General features: G+C 38.5%; 3 protein-coding genes and 1 pseudogene across 3 annotated transcripts; 3 read left to right on the top strand and 1 right to left on the bottom strand.

Moving 5' to 3' along the window:
* The first annotated feature begins 2,148 nt into the window (after positions 1–2,148).
* On the top strand, positions 2,149–4,452 carry LOC112167919 (receptor-like protein 7). Its single transcript, XM_024305026.1, has one exon. The coding sequence runs from the start codon at positions 2,149–2,151 to the stop codon at positions 4,450–4,452; it is 2,304 nt and encodes a 767-aa protein (XP_024160794.1).
* Positions 4,453–4,540: 88 nt separating this feature from the next.
* Positions 4,541–5,176, top strand: LOC112167913 (receptor-like protein 33). The gene has a single exon (XM_024305014.1). It carries the CDS (start codon positions 4,541–4,543, stop codon positions 5,174–5,176), a length of 636 nt encoding a protein of 211 aa, XP_024160782.1.
* A 665-nt stretch (positions 5,177–5,841) lies between these two features.
* Positions 5,842–8,961, bottom strand: LOC112182815 (annotated as a pseudogene).
* Positions 8,962–13,236: 4,275 nt separating this feature from the next.
* On the top strand, positions 13,237–16,461 carry LOC112167902 (receptor-like protein 35). Its single transcript, XM_024305005.2, has one exon. The coding sequence runs from the start codon at positions 13,237–13,239 to the stop codon at positions 16,369–16,371; it is 3,135 nt and encodes a 1,044-aa protein (XP_024160773.1). The 3' UTR covers positions 16,372–16,461.
* The last annotated feature ends 1,371 nt before the right edge of the window (positions 16,462–17,832 follow it).

The raw sequence follows: 17,832 nt of genomic DNA, 5'->3' as shown, positions 1-17,832 counted from the left end.
TGATGTCAAATCAAACAAATTGAACAACTTACCAAATTAAGTATATGATTCCACAGAAAATTGCTACTCATATAGTTGCATGCAAAAGAGGCTTCATCCAAATACTCTGGAATGGATAGGCATGCTAGTGCAAGCATACAAACACATACACTGCACGATCATGTTTCTAATACGCAGATGTACACACATGTAGAATGTTCAACAGGGTCCACCCAGTATGTGCTTAATTAGTATTGTAACTACTAGGCCATTATTTGCTTTCATTCCAGTGTCAAAAGAAACCCAAATTCAAGCATATTGAGGAACACTTTTCTTCTATAATGGATATGCATACTCAAAAATGAAATCCAGTCAATCAAGTAGTTCAACACATATATACCATTCTTTACAAGCAACAAAAAGTCACTAGAAGAAAGAAATTTTCCAACTTTCATAAGCAAAACAATGTCTTGACTTAACCCAAAACACCATTTCAATTCAAACCAAAAACAAAAGGATTTGACATGCAGAGAAAAGAGGGAAATTGGTCATCAAGTTTGCAACTTTTATACTTATTTCTACATTCTAAATTTCTAATAAGTATAAGAGAGTAAGAACGGTACCAGAAACAACAGAGCGCAAATTAACCAAGGCATACGATAGATTAGTGTCGTAAAACACTTCCCTGCTGTCGATTTTGTATGATCCAAATGTATGGGATTCCAAAGCCATCTGGGTCCATTTTGCACCAAAAAACCCAAATCAAAATAGATCAAATTCAGAAACAACATCAATGAGAACAAGGAAAAGTTGGAATAAAGACTACCTTGGTGGAGGCCTGGAGATAAGGCATAGATTCGACAGGGACTAGACTGGCAGAAAACTTGGCATCTGGGAATGAAATTTTAGGGTTTGACGAAGAGAGAGATCGAAGGGCTCAAGCTTGGGTTTTCAATTTGACCAAAATCCGAGCAACTTCTAACCTCAATTAACGATTGGTCGAGGCCTGGAGATTAATCGGCTACGAGTCAGATCCAGAGAGAATAGAAACAAAGCTGAAGGCTTCAAATGGAGGAAGAGAGAGAGAAACAAAGACTCTGTTTTTCTACTCGAATAAGTGGGCTTCTCAAAATAAGTATTAACGCGACGGCACCTCCATGCAGCTCAATTTACAAAATGCTTTGCGTCGACAAAGTTTTACAGAAGCATAGATCATTGTTTTGCGACAGCTATTACCACGGCACATTAACGCAGTGGCAGACCTCCCATATTTTCGAGACGGCCCAATTTTGCCGATGCAAATAGGCAACTATTGGCGACGGCAACTGCTTGCTGACTCAAAGTAGTGAAGCCAATGCAATTCTTTTTTGTAGTGACTTCTCCGACCTTGTCAAGAACTCCGATTTCTCCTTCGCTTCGTCTTTTGGAGCCATTCTCCATAGCTTCGTTGCTCTGCAACAATCTCAGAAGGACTACTCTCTGTTCGGTTTTCGCCGGAGAAGAACTAGTTACGGAGAAGCAAACATCCTAGACTTCTGGGGACTTAAGAAGAAGGCGATCTGAGAGAAGAGGATGGAGAACCAAGCACCGAAGAAGAGGAAGGAGGAGACGTGGAATGATAATGATAATGACGGCAAAGAGAGATGAGGAGGACATAATTGGCAGGAAGTCCAATTTCATTAAACAACAGTAGAGGGTTCCTCCGTGTTTTCCCAAAGCAACTTTTAAAAGCTACAAATTGTAGCTTCCCAACTTTGGCTTTACGGAGAAGCAATTCCACTTTCAAAGATTTTACCAAACACCATGCTCTTGGCCCAAAAGCAGAAGCAGTCCCAAAAGCACTCCAGGAATCAATCCCAAACTAAGCCTAAGTGTCAGGGTCTCCGTCAGTGTGAATTTGGTTCAAAGCATACCTCAGTGTGAATTTGATTTTCAGGGTCTTCGTCAGCCCAGTTCTTTGTCCCCTTTGGCCGAAGCGGGAGTCACTGCGAGATTGACTCTCAGGGTCATTGTCGGCTCAAGTCGCCGTCGACTTTGGCACAGTGCAGAACACTTTAAAAGCGACCACAAATCTCATGGAGGAGTTTGCCAATTCCACCTTACAAAAGCCACCATGAACCATTAAGAGTTATTCAATTGACCTCAGTATCTAAAAAGAGTTAATCCAAAATGCAAACTTCGCTACATTTCTTCCTTTTCTTCATCACACTCTGGGTCAGTATCATCATCCCAGCAGTTCAGAGTCAGTGTATTAAAGACGAGCAATTATCATTGCTCCAATTCAAGAAAAGCCTCGTGTTCAATCATTCCACCAAGCTTGTTTCTTGGAATGCAAGTACTGATTGTTGTTCGTGGGTCGGCGTCACTTGCAGCCGTAATGGGCGTGTTCTGGTTCTTGATATAAGCAGCGAACAGATCTCAGCTGGAATTGACAGTTCCAGCAGTCTCTTCCAGCTCCATTTCCTTCAGAGCCTCAATCTGGCGGACAACCAACTTGGTGCATCCATTCCAACTGCGATCGGAAAGCTCTTGAACTTGAGGTATCTGAATTTATCTCTTAATTTTTATTCAGGGCAAATTCCCATGGAGATTTCTCGCTTAAGGAGGTTGGTAGTTCTTGATCTTTCCAGTGATTATGAGTACTTAAAACTTGGAAGTCCAAATTTACACAGGTTGGTTCACAACTTCACAGAGCTTAGAGAGTTATATCTTGATGCTGTCCAAATATCAGAACAGGGGAATGAGTGGTGCCGAGCCATATCGTCTTCCCTTCCCAACCTCAGGGTCTTGAGCATGTCCGCTTGTGATCTTTCAGGCCCTTTTCACGAGTCCCTTGCTAAGCTTCAGTCTCTATCTGTAATTAGGTTGAAATGGAACTATATCTCTGCGCCAGTTCCAGGATTCTTTGCCGACTTTTCAAATTTAACTGTCTTGGATCTCTTTGGTTGCTCGTTGCATGGAACATTTCCCAAAGATATCTTTCAATTACCTTCTCTACTACGTATTGACCTTTCAACTAATGGCCAACTTAAGGGCTCCTTGCCACAATTCCCAAACAATGGATCTCTTCAGTACTTGGACCTGAGCGGGACAAAATTTTCAGGGTTATTACCAAATTCTATCGGCAACCTCAAAATGTTGTCCACCATCTCTATTCAAGATTGCAATTTCAACGGACCGGTCCCCAAGTCAATGACAAACCTTACACAATTGGTTTATTTGAGAATGGCTAACAACAAGTTGGAAGGTTCGGTTCCGTCATTCAGTATGGCCAAGAATGCTATCAACATAGACATTTCCTACAATGGTTTAACAGGTACTATAGATTCCACCCACTGGAGAAACCTTACTAAGCTATCTCGTCTCAGTTTGAGCTCTAATAAGCTCGATGGGGATGTCCCAGCATCTTTGTTTTCTCTTCCCCTATTGTGTGATCTAGATCTTTCTAGCAATCAATTTTCTGGTCCAGTCCCTGAAATTTTAAATGTGTCTTCCTACTTGCTGAATGGTCCTGATCTTGAACTTGATTTGAGTAGCAACAATCTCGAAGGGCCACTGCCTATGTCTATCTTTAGCTTGCGAGGTCTTAAGACTCTAAATCTTTCTTCAAATAATTTAAGTGGCTCGTTTCCTCTTGATGATCTACACCAGCTGAGAAATCAATCTAACTTGCAAACATTGGACCTTTCAGATACCCAGATAAATGGCAAGGTACCCAACTGGATTTGGAGTTTTAGTAATCTTAGGTACCTAGATCTTTCTTGCAACTCCCTAGATTCTCTAGAATTTCATTCAATCAATCTCACTAATCTATATTACCTTGACCTTCATTCCAATCGGTTTCATGGCCAAATCCCAATTTTTGAACCACCTTGCAATGTCCATTATCTAGATTTCTCAAAGAATTATTACAGCTCTATCATACCGAGTACCATTGGAGATGTGTTTCTTAACGTTGAATTCTTGTTGCTTTCGAGCAATAACCTCAATGGGATCATTCCAGAATCATTATGCAATCCACAAAGTCTTAAGATTCTTGATCTGTCCAATAATTCTTTGAGTGGCACGGTTCCCCGGTGCTTGAGCATGCTTGTAGTACTCAATGTAAGGAGAAACAATCTTACATATGTTGATGAATTCTCTGAAAATTGCGGTTTAGAAACGCTAGACATCAGCGGAAATCAGATTCAAGGCCAGTTTTTAAAATCTCTTGTCAACTGCACCCAGTTAGAGATTTTAAACCTTGGAAACAATCTGATAACAGAACAATTTCCATGCTTTTTGAGGAAGACATCCACCTTGAGAGTCCTTATCTTGCGATCCAATAAATTTTATGGGCGCATTGCATGTCAGAAAACTAATGGCACTTGGCCTGTACTTCAGATCATAGATCTAGCTCACAACAATTTTAGTGGTGAAGTACCAGCTGGAACAACTTTGACAACTTGGCAAGCCATGAGGACTAGAAGATAATTCCACAAGGAAGATCAATAACCTTCAATTTGAGGTTGGGCAAGCTTATTATCAAGAAGCAATCACGGTTACCAACAAAGGTTTAGAGATGGAGCTGGTGACTGTTTTAAATATCTTCACCTCTATTGACTTCTCGTGCAACAGGTTCAACGGATCAATACCTGAGAAAATTGGAGAACTCAAATCATTGCATGCCCTCAACTTGTCCAACAATGCTCTCACTGGTGTTGTTCCGTCATCACTATGTAACTTGAGTCAGCTAGAGTCCTTGGACCTCTCGAAAAACAAACTGAGCGGTCAAATCCCACCGGCGCTTACAAAACTCACTTTCCTTGCATTCTTGAATCTCTCATATAATCAATTGGTCGGGAGGATACCAAGCGGTGCTCAATTTTCAACATTTGATGCAGCTTCCTTTAAAGGGAATAAAGGATTATGGGGGCCTCCATTAACAAATGATAGAACAGGGTTTTCGCCCCCAAAGCTGGAAGGAAACCATTCAAATCCTGGACATGAGATTGATTGGGATATTATCTGTCCTGAAATTGGATTTACATGTGGGTTTGGAATTGTCATTGGGTCACTTTTGTTTTGCAAGAGATGGAGGAAATGGTATTACAGAGCTATGTATAACATGCTTCTGAAGATATTCCCTCAGCTGGATCAAAGATTTGGTCATCACAGGAGACATGTTTATGTACATCAGAGATACTGGAGACGTTGAAATGGTTGTGAAGAGCAATGCACCTGACTTCTTGTTGGCCTCGGTTTTCTAATAAGCACTGAGGTCTGTGCTCTGTTTCTGTGTATTTTCCTGTAAGTTGGACTCACTCTTTCAATTTGTAACACATAATAAATAAATTTGTGGCAAACTTGCTCAATATTTGCCTATGATGTGTGAAAAGAATGTGCTCGAACTGTCATATTTGTAACTTGTTTTCCCATGTGTGTTTTGAAGTTGTATTGAATTACGGTGAATTCCAGACTTAATAGATATTCTAATTCTGAAAAAGCTGGTGAAGAAGAACTGGCGGAATGACATTGAGATCTGGGGCTAAGAGAGCTGTTGCAGATGTCAAAATTGTATGAACTGATATTCAATCATCCATTTAACAATATACATAGCTCTCTTGTTATAGTCTCTGAAAAATTGCGTCTAGCATAAACAGATTTAGAAAGCAGGCTTTAATGTCGAACTATACAAGTATTGAATGTCTATTTCTCGTTCCCACCACATTATCCAGTTAATTACTTTTGAAAAATTACTAAAAACTTTTAGTAATACGCCCCTCTCGATTAGAAACAAGCAAATATCATTTTGCTTCAAATTATTGTTTAAAATTGTTTATCCTTATAATTGGCCTGGAGTCGTAGAGACAGACTTGAGGCTAATGCGAGGGGTCATGAGCATTTTCATTCTCAATCAAGTAGAAATGAAATTCATAGTAATACAATTGAAGCTTCTTGGGATAAAAGATAGTCTCTATAGAACACTTTAACAACACTTTTACCCCAATCAAGTATGGGTGAAATTGATGAGTACTCTCAGTATTACAATAATGAAGCAATTTACAAGACCTTCATGGCATCAAGACTCGGTCACTGGTCACAGTTCAAGCGTCAATCTGACACCATCTCGAAATGAAATAGGAGAAATACCAAGCGTCTGAACTAGCTTAGTTATATCCATGGATATGTCAGCAGGAGACATAACTCCACGATCAACCTGAAGATGAACATGACAGTGAAATATTGTCAGGTACAGAGATACTGTATTAAACTGGCTACTAAGGCAACATAAAGAACAAGGTTCTTTAATCGACAAAAGCTTTATTTATAACATTCAATGATATTGAGCCAAACCTATCGTAATCCTAACCCTTATTCGAACACTTACCCCCCCCCCCCAAAAAAAAAAAAAACCACAACAAAGGAGCTTAAAAAATGACAGGCTTTTGTTGGTGAGCATACACAACAGATCATTATCCTATTAATTGGTAGAAAGAGGAGAAAGCATATGGCTGGACATTGTAGTTGCATGTTTTGATCATATAGGAGATGGAAGTCCAGACAAGGGCAAAGTGAAAACAAGTCAGAATGCAACTTGAAACTGATGGGTCATGTATTAGTAATTCTGATATAAAGGTGTTGAAGTTGAATGCCAGTATCTCAAACATAATTGAACACTAGAAAATGTAGCAAAGTATCATACCGATGATGCAGATACAGATTTAATTAATGAGAGGTTGTGTCCCCTTATATCAGCAACCGTCTCAGCCATTTGTACACGGGATACCCTGTCTGGTCCACCAACATTCAGTAGCAATTTTCTTTGCTTAGCCTCTGCAAAAAATCTCCATGACTATCAGTACAATGAAGACACAAGTGAAAGTACTTCTCAATAGGAAGTAGAAAATAACAGTAGTGTAGTGATAGCCCACGAAAAACACATTTAACCAAAAAGAAACATATTGCAGGCATGAGTTTACAAACTTCATACCTGATATCCATGTCTTGGACAAAGCAAGTATGATTGCTACGACATCCTTTACATACACAGGGCATCGAAACTCATCATGAAAGAATTCCGTTGTATTTCCTTTGGAGAGGACACCATCAACCCACTACATCAATTGCAGGTATCACTAATTTGAACAAAGTAAAGTAGCCTAGATCCAAGTTCAATCTTTCATATGGCCTCCAAACTAATCTGCCAACAAAGTGGTAATAGTACAATTTTAATGTCTGTTTTCTCTTTTGCAAACCTGAATCGGAAGAGATTTTGAAACCGGTGAGATTGTTTGTGGCCCAAAGATGATACTGCTTCTCAAAATTGCAAAGTTTGAGCATTTCTCGGAAATGAACTGCTCAGCTGCCACTTTTGATTTCCCATAAACATTTACTGGAACAACTTCACCATCTTCCTTGTAAAAGGACTTCACCCCTTCATAAACTGATGGAAAATCACATCAGTCCCCATCTACAAATAGCTATTTAGCAATTTGTATCCAACAATATGTACACTTAAGTTAATTTATCCAACAATTTGTATCGTCCTTTCCTTTTTTCTTATTTACCTGAACTGTAGAGCAACAGGGGTCTTTAACAATATAAAGTAAATAATGTAATTAAAAATCTAAATATCTATCTCAAGTACTTGAGAAAGTTTATTTGATGGCAAAAGCTAAGTAATAACTATGTGCCATTGTAGTTCTTACCACTTTCTCATGTTTTCTTTTATTGATCCATCTTCACCGAGTTACTGAACTAGGAATATGAACAAATTACAGTATATGAAACAATTAAGAGTCACTTACCTTGATCAGTTGACAAATGGATCAGAAGGTAATTACTCTCTTGAGTCTCTTCTAAGCTCGATAACCAATTAACAAGAGAAGATGGCACATTAACTGACATAGCTGCAGCAGGATCCATTTCACAGGCACGAGGAACCGAAAGTGCAGCACAGTTTACTACCACATCAGGCTGGGAATTCAAATCAATACAACTCTCAGTGCTTAAAGTTGTTTACTTGAACAACAATATCAAATCGCATACCAGAAGGGAAGTTCTTTTAGCACTTAAGATAGTGTAGGTTTCCCCTAAACAACTAATGGCATTTGTACACATGTCAACTCAAAATTGAACAAAAGGATAGCAATCGTCCATATAAAAAGAAAACAAACCCATTCAAGCTAGATCATTGCAGTTAGGTACATAAACCAGGTAGGGAATTCAACTGAATACACCTCTCAGCACTTAAAAGTTGCTTGCTTGATTGTTTTAGCATGTTCAGAGATTTTAAGTTCCCCTAAGCACATTACAGAACCATACTAATGCCGAGGTCTCAACTCCGAAAAAGACCAAATAATAGCAATTATCTAATACAACAACAAAACAAAACCCATAAAGCTAGTACATAGCAGTTAAGGTACAAACCCAACAGCAGAACAGGGCAGTATGGCATTCAAAAAAAATTCAAACCCAGTAAACAAAATTGATCTTTCCACAAAACCCATTACTCCAAATCATAGCACCAACATTACAAAATCACTAATCACAATCAACATATACAAGAAATTGCTTAATGGGGTGAGAACTGACCGGACCAAACAGATGAGAAATGACTTCAATTCCATTGCCAGACTTCAATCCACAGAGAAAGGCAGCACACTAGGAAATGCATTGAGCAAAGCCTGGGGAGGAGGAATTGAGTGGTGGGTAAATGCCAGATCACAAGGAGTGGTTTCTTGAATCTCTGCAAAGCCTTGCAATACATGCTGTCCCAAGTAACCTGTGCCTCCAACTATCAAAACTCTCTTCCTACTCATCCTATTTGCTCTGCTTGTGGAAGTGTAGGAGATTCGGGAGTGAATCTGATCTGGGTTTTGTTTGGTGTGGTTGGGAGAGAGGTTCAGATCGAATGGGTTTAGGGGTTATGAGGAAATGAGGAAATTTCTGTTGTCAGTGTCACTTGGTTTCCGACTTTCCGGTGTGTTCCACGCGTTTGATTTTAGAGCCAAAGATAACAAAAAATCATGTGAATGCTAAAGAGCTCCGTTTTAGAATTTTTGAGTGTTTGGAATATAAACACTTTATTTAGAATTTGGTATACTTACTCTGATTCAATTTAATTGATCCGGTATGCCCAATCTTTTGATGCATTGATTTTCACTGTGGTTTAAAAATTACTAGTCTGATAGTAGTCTCTCTACATAAGATAGTAAGGTTGAATTTGATTATATCCATTCAATTTTTAATTACTAACCACAAACTGAATCAATGATTTTGATTTTCCATTCAAAAAAGTGCAATGAAAATTCAATTAAACCGACATACTAGTTTGGTTTAGAAACCATACCCTAAAATTTACAATTTAGTTTGTCGTTATTCAAAATTGTCTACCATTAATTTATTTTCTTGTCAAAATAGGAATTCATGCAAGAAGAAGGAGATTGAATAAAAAGAGGCCCCGATTATAAGGGATAAAGCAAGGATGCAACCACCGGCTGATCATGAGACAAAACTGAACGACCCACCACAGCAACAGTGCAACCACTGGCTAACCACATGTTTGTTGATACTTGAAAAATCATATGACAAACTAATACGTCGTCACAACCAAAACTTACATGAATATGCAATTTAGATAAAATTCTATAATTTTCACTTCACCAAAAAACGCTTCAGACTACAGGTTTCAGACAACAAAATTCTTATTCTCTGTTGTCTTAACTTTTTCAACGTCTTCACAGTTCAGACAACATATAACTTTATTTATGTTGCCTTAATAGTATTAAAATCCATACTGGTTCAATTTTTTCGATTTTCTTGTAACTTCAAAAATTCAAGATAGATGGGTTCGGGTTCGAAATTGGAAGGCACGTCAGCTCCGCCGATACGGCAACCCGTACACTAAGTCATTCAACTGATTAGGAAATTAAAACGGCGAACTGGAAACTCGCTCTCAAGTGAGTTCAATTTCGGCTCTTATTTTCGTCTTCGAAATTCACCCATTTCATTGTTCTAGGTAATTATCTTGTTTGCTTTGTGTGATTTCTTGTCGGGTTTTGCTGCTAGTTAGTATATGAGGATAGTATTACGCTTTGGGAAGCTTAAGGAGTTGCGTTTTCGTATAGCATCTTATCTGACCCAGAGAAGAGGAACCATTTTTCTAGGAAAACTCGAAGCAATTTCACTTCTATCAGTTTTGGGCTACTCTTTCTCTTGTAATACATCTCTGTTTCTCACGTTTTCTATTTTAGTATTGTTAAGGATTTTTGAAATGTTCAATTTCTTCTGAAATTCGCAAGTTTTGTGTACTGATTGCACTTCTGCGCTCTCTCAGGTACTACGTGTTCTTCCTCTTTCTGCATTTTGGGTTTCATATTATTGTTCTTTCTTTTAGCTGAATCTGGGGTTAATTTCTTTTTGTTCTACATCTGGGTTTCACCTAGAAATCTGTAATTGTTAGCTGTACCAACAAAGTTTGTAACTAGAAGCATCCTTTTTTCTCTTGGAATCGCTTGAAGTCAACCCAAGCTTCACATTTCACTAGTAGCTTATCAATGGCAAAGAGAACTCAAATGACATCAAACTGAATATGTATTTGGGAATTACATTGCTTACATAGTGCAGGACAATCTCTTAATTGCATGGTGATTAGGATATGGATGGACTTATTTGTTACAATCTGAACTTGGCTCCTGGATTACTTCTCTTAATCCCGGAGAGGGTTTCTGAAAGAATAAATGTATCTTGTGTTTCTCCTGGATGCTTAATTTCCTGTATTCTTGGATTTAGGTGGTCAATGATGTTATTTCTTAAAGAAACATTAGTGAATGGTTGCAGAACAATGCCCTCGAGCAGCTCATGGAGTTCACATCTCATCTCTTCAAATTTCTTGCGACTGATGTGACTTTAATAACAGATTTTTGCTACTGTAGAGTTTGGCCTTAAAGCCATTCTTATGAGTGCCCCTCCAGCTCTCATCTCTTATGTGGTATCTCTCTCTCTCTCCCCCCTAAATATGTAGCTGTTATCTTTTGTTTTCTGGCGTAGTTATGTCAAACTATTTACAAAAGTTTGATCTAGTTCTATTGGACGCTATAGAGATACGGACATTGGTCCATGTTGCCAGACTACTGAGTAAACTTGAGAAACTCTTCCCATTAATCTTCTCCTTTTTCCTTTGTTCATTTTTTCTCATAATTCCTTCTGATGCTGCATCGTTATGAATTTTCAGTTTTCACATAAGCATGTTGCGCATTGGTATGCTGATTATAGGTGCGTGTAGATGCATGATGTCTTGCATGATGGCAAATCCTAAGGCCTTTCGTTACTTTAAACTTGGCATGACCCTAATTTGGTTTGAATCTTTACTTATCCCTATACTCCTGTAAGTTCAGAACTTCAGATTATAACATCTGATATTATAATATTCTCAATGGAACAAATACATTATCCTTCATGATGCCTAATGACTACTTGTCATGTGTATTGGATAGTTGGGCTGCTGTATCATATTCATAAGGTTGAATATGTCCTCAACATCCCTCATACTTTGTATGGAAATTTTTTAGTGACAACAGTATCCCCTATATACTCATATTTGTTCATAGACTGCAAGATTAGTCTTATATCAGCATGGACTACATTAGCTTAGGCAACCATGGGCTAACTTTTTAGAGTGGATAGCTGACCGATGGAGGGCAAACACATCTCAAAAATTACAAAGAAGTTATATTTGGCTGTGGCTCATTGAAGGGAAGGAACCATATGGCTTTTAGAAATTTGATTAGTCGTCCAAAAATCATACTTGTGTCTATTATTACCCTCAGTGGAGCGGATTTTGGTCCTTCAAGCTTAAACCATAATCTTTCACTTACCCATAAGTGGCATCCTCCTTATGAAAGTTAGCTTTTTGTCGATTGTTTTGTGTGCTCCGACATGACAGACTTGTACTGAATCCAACTGTCATTAATCCAATTTGGCAGACTTCTAGTGATGAATCAATTACATGAGGTAGCATTTGGAGAAACAAGCCCTCATATTTTTGCTCCAAACGCAGTCCGATTCTCTTTTCTTTTACACTAATTGCAATATATTTCTTTGGAATAGTTCTTTGCAATTTCTTCGTCTCATTCGAGTTTTGTCAGATTTTACTTAATGAAAATCTTCTTAATATAAGACTAATAAATATAAGTCAAGGGTAAGAGAATTCGAAATTACCCTGGATATTTCTCTGTGTTCTGCAAAGATCACGATATCATCACAAGCATCGCAAACAATTTAAGCCATATCTTCAGTAGGAATTATTAAAGTAGCTGACAATTGTAGCCTGTAACAAGCAGTAGAACACATATGCTAGAAGATCAAATGGTGGTAATAAACTGGATCCAGTAATAGAAGGTAAAGAGGTCGTATTGAACTGACTATGTTTCTAAAAAATTAAACAACTGGATCATAAGCTATCATCAGTGAAAAATGAGATGATAATGTGGAAAAACTTCACATCAAAAAATCAAGCACAAATTTCATGCAAAACTTTACATGATAAAATGAAGCAAGCAATATTAATTGCAGAATCACCTAACGAATCAATTTCAAGGAGCATACACTACAATCATAAAGGCATTAGCTTTTCCACAATTAGCAAGGCTTTTGGCATCCCCTAAAACTTTCAACATAATATTCACTTCAAACAAAGTCCGGGCAATTGACGTAACATATATAGCAGTTTACCGAAAACAACCTCTGAACCAATTTCAAGATGTTACACAATTTAATGCTCAAGCTTTCCCACAGTAGAGTACAATTTTTTTTTTTTTTTTTGGCAAAGCAGTAGAGTACAATTGGCTATACCTTTTTACGTTTCTTTGCATAAGATCGAATGATTAAAAACTATTTTTCTTATAGATTCTTCTGTAGGTTCCTCTGATAGTGGAATTTTATCTTTTAATTGTGTGATTTAAAATTTTTCGACTTCAATTAGACTTTGCAGTTCAAGTTGGCGCCCAGAGAAGCAAGTGTCAGGGTCTTCGTCAGTGTGAATTTGATTCTCAGGGCCGGGTCTTCGTCAGCCCAGGTCTTCGTCCACTTTGCCCGAAGCATGCTTCACTGCAAGATTGACTCTCAGGGTCATTGTCGGCCCAAGTCTTCGTCGACTTAGGCCACAGTACAGAACACTTCAAAACGACCACAAATCTCATGGAGGATTTTGCCAATTCCACTTTATAAAAGCCACCATAACCATTAAGTGTTTTTCACTTAACATCAGCCAAAATGAAAACTTTGCTACATTTCTTCCTTCTCTTGATCACACTTTGGGTCAGTATCATCATTCCAGCAGTTCACAGCCAGTGTATTAAAGACCAGCAACTATCATTGCTCCAATTCAAGAAAAGCCTCGTGTTCTATGATGATATTTTCATCCGTCCACGTACCAGGCTTATTTCTTGGAATGCAAGTACTGATTGTTGTTCTTGGGTGGGCATCACTTGCAGCCGTAATGGGCGTGTTCGGGGTCTTGATATAAGCAGCGAACAGATCTCAGCTGGAATTGACAATTCCAGCAGTCTCTTCCATCTTCATTATCTTCAAAGCCTCAATCTGGCCGACAACCGACTTGGCAGTAACTCTCAATCAATTCCATCCGCAATCGGAAATCTCCTGAACTTGAGGTATCTGAATTTATCTCTTAATGATTATTCAGGGCAAATTCCCATGGAAATTTCACGATTGACGAGGTTGGCAGTTGTTGATTTTTCTAAGAATGGAGCATTCCACATAAAACTTGGAAGTCCAAATTTACACACGTTTGTTCAAAACCTCACAGAGCTTAGAGAGTTGTATCTTGATTGGGTCCAAATATCAGAACAGGGGAGGGAGTGGTGCCGAGCCATATCAGATTCCCTTCCTAACCTCAGGGTCTTGAGCATGTCCGCGTGTGATCTCTCAGGCCCTGTTCTCCAGTCCCTTGCTAAGCTTCGGTCTCTATCCGTGATTAGGTTGGACGGGAACCATATCTCTGCGCCAGTTCCAGGATTCTTTGCCAACTTTTCAAACTTGACTGTCTTGAGTCTCGGAGACTGCGGGTTGCATGGAACATTTCCCAAAGAGATCTTTCAGTTACCTTCTCTACAAAGTATTGGCCTTTTAGGTAATTACCAACTTGATGGTTCCTTGCCAGAATTCTCAAGGAACGGATCTCTTCAGCACTTGGATCTAGGCTGGACAAATTTTTCAGGGTTATTGCCAAATTCTATTGGCAATCTCAAGATGCTGTCCACCATAGATATTGATTATTGCAATTTCACCGGACCGATCCCCAAGTCAATGACAAACCTTACACAATTGGTTTCTTTGTCGATGCCTGATAACAAGTTGGAAGGTTCAATTCCGTCATTCAGTGGGGCCAAGAATGTTCACACCATAGAACTTTCCAACAATCGTCTAACAGGTACTATTAATTCCACCCACTGGAGAAACCTTACTAAGCTATCCTCTCTCTGTTTGAATTCCAATAAGCTCGATGGAAATATCCCAGCATCTCTGTTTTCTCTTCCCAGAATTGATCTTTCCAACAATCAATTCTCTGGTCCATTCCCTGAAATTTCTAATGTGTCCTCCTCCTTGCTGAATGCTCCTGGTCTTGCAATTTATTTGGGTAGCAACAATCTCGAAGGGCCAATACCTATGTCTATCTTTAGCTTGCGAGGTCTTAGGGCTCTAGATCTTTCTTCAAATAATTTCAGTGGCTCGTTTCCTCTTGATGGTCTACACCAGCTGAGAAATCTTTCTGCACTTGATCTTTCACACAATAACTTGTTTCTTAGCCCTGATCATACCAATTTCTCATATTCCTCATTTTCTCAACTATCTACTTTGAGGTTGGTGTCATTGAAATTGATAACATTTCCTAATTTCTTGAGAAATCAATCTAACTTGAGAATATTGGACCTTTCGGATAACCAGATAAATGGCAAGGTACCCAACTGGATTTGGGGTTTTAGTGATCTTGAGAACCTAAATCTTTCTTGCAACTCCCTAGATTCCGTAGAAGTTCCTTCAATCAATCACAGTAATTTACTAAGTCTAGATTTCTCGAGGAATTATTTCAGCTCTTCCATACCGAGTACCATTGGAGATGTGCTTGGTAGCACTGTGTTCTTGTCGCTTTCGAGCAATAACCTCAGTGGGATCATACCAGAATCATTATGCAATTCAAGAAATCTTCGTATTCTTGATCTGTCCAATAATTCTTTGAGTGGCACAGTTCCCCGGTGCTTGACTACAATGAGCACGCTTCTAGTACTCAATTTAAGGAGAAACAATCTTACAAATGTTAATGAATTCTCTCATAATTGCAGTTTAGAAATGCTGGACATCAGTGGAAATCAAATTCAAGGCCAGTTTTTAAGATCTCTTGTCAACTGCACCCAGTTAAAGGTTTTAAATCTTGGAAACAATCTTATAACAGAACCATTTCCATGCTTTTTGAGTAACACATCCACCTTGCGTGTCCTTGTCTTGCGATCCAATAAATTCTATGGGCGCATTGGATGTCGCAAGACTAATGGCACTTGGCCAGTACTTCAAATCATAGACTTAGCTCACAACAATTTTAGTGGTGAAGTACCTGGAACAGCTTTGACAACTTGGCAGGCCATGAGGAATACCAAAGATAATGGCCCATGGAAGATCAGTAACATTGGACTTAATTACGATGACGACCTTTATTATCAAGAAGATACAGTCAATGTTAGCAACAAAGGTTTAGAGATGGAGCTGGACAATATTTTAACAATCTTCACCTCCATTGACTTCTCATGCAACAAGTTCAACGGATCAATACCGGAGGAAATTGGAGAACTCAAATCATTATATGCCCTCAACTTGTCCAACAATGCTTTCACAGGTGCAGTTCCATCATCATTAAGTAACTTGAGTGAGCTAGAGTCTTTGGACCTCTCGAAAAACAAACTGAGCGGTCAAATCCCACTGGAGCTTACAAAACTCACTTTCCTTGAATTCTTGAATCTCTCATATAATCAATTGGTCGGGAGGATACCAAGCGGTGCTCAATTTTCAACATTTGATGCAGCTTCCTTCGAAGGTAACAAAGGATTGTGGGGGCCTCCTTTAACAACATATAATAGAACAGGGTTCTCACCAAAGTTGGAAGCAAACCATTCAAATCCTGGACATGAGATTGATTGGGATATTATCTGTCCTGAAATTGGATTTACATGTGGGTTTGGGATTTCCATCGGGTCACTTTTGTTCTGCAAGAGATGGAGGAAATGGTATTACAGAGCTATGTATAACATGCTTCTAAAGATATTCCCTCAGCTGGAAGAAAGATTTGGTCATCACTGGAGACATGTTTATGTACATCAGAGATACTGGAGACGTTGAAATGGTTGTGAAGATCAATGCACCTGACTTGTTGTCGGCCTCATTTTGCTAATAAGGACTAAGATCTGTGCTTTGTTTCTGTGTATTTTCCTGTAAGTTGGACTCACTCTTTAAATTCGTAATACATAATAAATAAATTTGTGGCAAACTTGCTCAATATTTGCCTGTGATGTGTGAAGAGAATGTGCTCGAACTGTCATATTTGTAACTTGTTTTCCTATGTGTGTTTTGAAGTTGTACTGAATTACAATGAACTCCATATTTAATAGATATTCTAATTCTAAAAAAGCTGGCATGGTGAAGAAGAACTGACGGAATGACATTGAGATCTGGGGCCAAGAGAGCTTTTGCAGACGTCAAAATTGTATGAACTGATATTCAATCATGCATTTAACAATATACAAAGCTCTCTTATTATAGTTTGTGAAAACTTGTATCTAGCATTGAAAGCAAGCTTTAATGTCGAACTATATAAGTATTGAATGTCTATTTCTCGTTCCCACCACATTATTCAGTTAATTACTTTTGAAAAATTACTAAAGAATTTTAGTAATACGCCCCTCTTGATTAGTAACAAGCAAATATCTTTTTGCTTCAAAATATTGTTTAAAATTGTTTATCCTTATAATTGGCCTGGAGTCGTAGAGACAGACTATGAGGCTAATGAGACAATCAGTAATTGTCTAAGATTTGGGTCATGAGCATTTTCATTCTGAAACTAGTGGAAATGAAATTCATAATAATACAATTGTGTTGTAGGAGAATTGTAATTGTGTTTATTATTGATAATAGGAGCCCTTTATATAGGGAGTTACAAGGTACACAATAGGTAATAGAATCTGAATACAATTGAATATCTAGAACACTTTCCTATTACAACTCTAAACCCTAGTTTGTAGAGGCACACATTATGTCGACATCCTTCAACACTCCCCCTTGTGCCGCTCAAACTTGGTGATGATGCTTTGATTGTTACCTCGTTAAAAACCTTGCCAAGTAACAAAAACCCTGTGGGACAAAAAAAAAACCCTGGTCGAAGGACAAAAAGAGCACAACACGTCATTCACTCTTCGAGATCGAACATGTAGACATCATGCCTCCCTCTAATGTCAATATCTCCCCCTAGTTGCCACAATCATGAAAGTTCGGATAACTTTCTCAATCTGATGCTCTTCATGTGTTTCTCGAAGGTGGATTTTGGTAACGACTTAGTAAATAAGTCCGCTACATTATCCTTTGATCGGATTTGGTTCACTTCAATATTTAGAAGTGCTTGTTGTAATTTTGATGGAGGGGAGGAGGAGCACGGAAGGTGGCATTTTGCCTTGTGGGGTCCGATCCCACACTTCCGTCATTTCTTTTCTCTCTGTAGGGATAGAACAAGCTCATATCAATCGTACCTCTCAAATATCGAAATGTTGTCTTTATACCAATCTAATGGCATTGCATTGGCGCGGGGCT

Source organism: Rosa chinensis, chromosome 1 (genome assembly GCF_002994745.2).
Source record: "Rosa chinensis cultivar Old Blush chromosome 1, RchiOBHm-V2, whole genome shotgun sequence".
Classification (NCBI taxonomy): Eukaryota; Viridiplantae; Streptophyta; class Magnoliopsida; order Rosales; family Rosaceae; genus Rosa; species Rosa chinensis.
The sequence above is the reverse complement of the archived record's forward strand: the minus strand, read 5'-3'. Positions and strand labels throughout refer to the sequence as shown.

Excerpts from the sequence above, each read along its gene's own strand:
- LOC112167919 (XM_024305026.1), top strand. The coding sequence starts at position 2,149 with ATGCAAACTTCGCTACATTTCTTCCTTTTCTTCATCACACTCTGGGTC.
- LOC112167913 (XM_024305014.1), top strand. The coding sequence starts at position 4,541 with ATGGAGCTGGTGACTGTTTTAAATATCTTCACCTCTATTGACTTCTCG.
- LOC112167902 (XM_024305005.2), top strand. The coding sequence starts at position 13,237 with ATGAAAACTTTGCTACATTTCTTCCTTCTCTTGATCACACTTTGGGTC.